At 42.9% G+C, this 3,527-nt stretch overlaps 1 protein-coding gene across 1 annotated transcript; it reads left to right on the top strand.

The window, feature by feature from the left end:
• On the top strand, positions 1 to 3,209 carry gja10.L (gap junction protein alpha 10 L homeolog). Its single transcript, XM_018262442.2, has 2 exons — positions 1 to 651; positions 863 to 3,209. The coding sequence occupies exon 2, from the start codon at positions 879 to 881 to the stop codon at positions 2,493 to 2,495; it is 1,617 nt and encodes a 538-aa protein (XP_018117931.1). The 5' UTR covers positions 1 to 651; positions 863 to 878; the 3' UTR covers positions 2,496 to 3,209.
• Positions 3,210 to 3,527: the final 318 nt, after the last annotated feature.

The following is a 3,527-nucleotide window of genomic DNA, read 5'->3' as shown; positions in this document are numbered from 1 at the left end:
AAATGCCTGGAACAAGTAATCGAATATGTACTTGGAAGAAGCTGGACAGTGATGTTCCACAGTCTGTCTGAGACAGTATTGAACTTTATACAAAAGGCTTATAGCAATATTTATAAAAAGTGAATCCAATATTAGGAATGCACCGTGGAGTACCATGTGACCCGATGAGCTGCCTCTGCTGTCAGCACTGCTCTACATAACACATGGTGCAGCCAAGCACAAAATCGGACATGTCCCATTGATTTCTTTTTATTCACATAGCTAACAAAAGCTCCTAGCAAACCCAGACAGAATACATGACATTTTATTCACTGACTGCCAGGATAAGGACTTGATAGGAGAAATCAAATTCTGGATGAAGTTGAGTTAAAATATAATTACCTGGGAGCAAGCAGAAGAAGGGTGTCTTAAATTTATTTTGGTAGAGGTTATCCACTCACAGGATTGGACACATTATTCGTTGCCCTAAGGCAATATTCTACAGCCTCAGAATTGTTTTTTTAATTGTGGTCCATCAGTGCCAGTTCCACACAACTATGAATTATTTTTTCCAAGCGTTTTTTTGTACCGGGACCTGGATTTATTTAATAGACTGAATGAGCCTCCATATATATCAGAGATGTGCCACTGACACTGGACTCTATCTGTATGGTAGGTTGATTTAAATTATTTTATTGCAAACTGCATAGAAGTTAGTTTTGTTTGGCAATCTAAAATCCTGTTATAGGGTGGGATCCTGTTTAAATCAGACATCATCAGTAACCGGATACAACAGCAGATTTTACTTTAGCAGGGACTTGGATGGTAGCAGTCATATTTTAGCGAGATGCCTTATAACGTGTACATTTTTTGTATCTTGCAGACATGACAGTGTGAATATGGGGGACTGGAATTTGCTGGGAAGCATATTGGAAGAGGTGCACATCCATTCCACTATTGTGGGAAAGATCTGGCTGACAATTCTTTTTGTATTCCGGATGCTTGTCCTTGGAGTGGCTGCTGAAGATGTTTGGGATGATGAACAAGATGAATTTATTTGTAATACTGAGCAACCAGGCTGCAGGAATGTTTGTTATGACCAAGCATTCCCCATCTCACTCATCAGGTACTGGGTATTGCAAATAATATTTGTCTCTTCTCCATCCCTTGTTTACATGGGCCATGCACTGTACAGACTGAGGGCTCTGGAAAAGGAGAGGCAAAAGAAGAAAGCCCAACTTAGAGCAGAGCTGGAGGAACTTGATACAGTTATCGATGAGCACAGGAAACTGGAGAGGGAACTTCGGAAATTAGAGGAACAAAGGAAAGTGAACAAGGCTCCATTGAGGGGATCCTTATTACGCACATATGTGCTGCATATACTGACAAGGTCAGTAGTGGAAGTGGGCTTTATGATAGGGCAGTACCTGCTGTATGGATTTGATCTCGACCCCTTGTATAAATGCTCACGGTTCCCTTGCCCTAATATAGTGGACTGCTTTGTCTCAAGACCAACAGAAAAGACAATATTTATGGTGTTTATGAACAGTATAGCAGCAGTGTCATTGTTCCTGAATGTTTTAGAAATCTTCCATTTAGGTATCAGAAAAATAAAGCAGGGGCTTTATGGTAAACACAGTCCTGAGACAACTGAGGATGAAATAAGCAGTTGCAAGTCCAAGAAGAATTCTGTGCAACATGTTTGTATGATGAGCAATTCCTCTCCAAGTAAGATCATCCCCTTGTCTTCCAGTAGCTACAAACTGCTGTCCGATCAACAAATGGATCCAGCAGGACTGCCAGCTTACCTGCCCCCATCCCAGGACTTTAAGGAAGCACAAATGATGAGTGACCAAAATCATTATGGGAAAGTTCTTGCCCTTGACAAGCACAGGAAAACTTCAGACCATATTAGCATTGAGCAACAGCGTGTCGGCCATTGCAAGCAAATCCCCCATTCTGCAGAGTCCCACAGAATTCCCAATCACACTGACCAGTACCATGGGCACATTGCACATAGACTACCCACAGTTCAGCCTACGCCTGCCCTCCAGAAGCGCAATCTCTCCTCCAGCAGTGAAGATTCCCAAAAGAAATCTAAACACAACAATGGTTTGGGCTCCAAAAGCTGCCTCAAAAGCCAGCATTCCCTAGATCAGCCCAGGCACAATGCTGTGCACCCACTAAGGTCATGTCTTCACTCCAGCCACATGGAACTGCACTCTGCACTGCGCAAGTACAGCCGGGTTGGCAGCTGCAAGGACTTTGCTGAGGATCGCAGTGATTCTGCTGACAGTGGACATAGAAAAGTGAGTTCTACATCCAGAGGATTATCCGAGAGCAGACTGATCAGTGACACTGAGAGTTTGGACTCTAGAAATGGCTCTGGCTCTGAATCTAGAAGGAGAGACGACAGTCCAAGCATCACTCCACCACCACCATCTGGTCGCAGGATGTCAATGGCAAGTAAAGCAGCCAGCCCTGGGCTAATACTGCCCAGTGGTTCTTACTCTTAATCTAGGCACCCTCAATATCATTATTACATATTACAAACAGTGAACAAAAATCCCTTTATAAAAAGGTCATAGAGTTCAAAGCATCATGTTGATTTTTCAAATGTCTCCTGGGTTTGACAGATACTGCTGGTGACAGATGGCCTACACTTGCTGAATGAGACATTTCTGAGTGGAGTCTACCTGTCATTATGTGTGTCTGCCATGAGCATAGCACTTACCATACTATCAATGGGAAGCAGTAACACACAGTTTTGGGATGGGCATTTTGACTGTGCTGTTTGCTAATGTTTTTGCCACAGGCTTTAGAATGCTACAGTATAATATATCCCATATCTGTACTTATTTACAATTCAATGCACTGTAACAATAGACAGCAATATATAGTTTGAGGTATCATGGCGCTATTAATGAACCCATAAAACAGCACTCTTAAAGGAGAACTAAACCCCCTTTCTCATAAAAAACCCTACCCTCCATAGTCCCTGCTCCCTCCTGCACAGGAGTTAACACAATAAATACCCCTAAAATTGTAATTACCCCTTGTTGCAGAGTCAGCACACGGGGGCCATCATTAGTCACTTCGTTAATCTCTGTAAGGAAGCTCCGTATTGGCGCATGCAGCATTTTCCCAGTTCGCTACAACTGCGCATGCCCCGAAAGTGACAAAAATTACCGAAGCGCCAGAAGACCTGAAGATTATCGAATCGGCTAAAAATGGCCCCTGTGAGCTCCGCTGCACTAACTCTGCAACAATGGGTAATTACCGGCTTAGGGTGTTAACTCCTGTGCGGGGGGGGGGACTATGGGGGTAGGGGTTGTTATTAGAAAGGGGGTTTAGTTCTCCTTTAATGTCCCCCAAAATAAATTACAGTATCAATTAAGTCCACAAAATGAGTGCCTTTAGAACAATTCACAACAATATCAGGATTTATAATACAACATACCACCCTTCCGCCAATATCCACTAGGGTACCCAGAGGTTCATTCTAACATGCACAATGATTCATGTGCATATTACAGTGCCCAAATATA

Source organism: Xenopus laevis, chromosome 5L, assembly GCF_017654675.1.
Source record: "Xenopus laevis strain J_2021 chromosome 5L, Xenopus_laevis_v10.1, whole genome shotgun sequence".
NCBI lineage: Eukaryota > Metazoa > Chordata > Amphibia > Anura > Pipidae > Xenopus > Xenopus laevis.
This window is presented reverse-complemented; position numbering and strand designations above follow the sequence as displayed.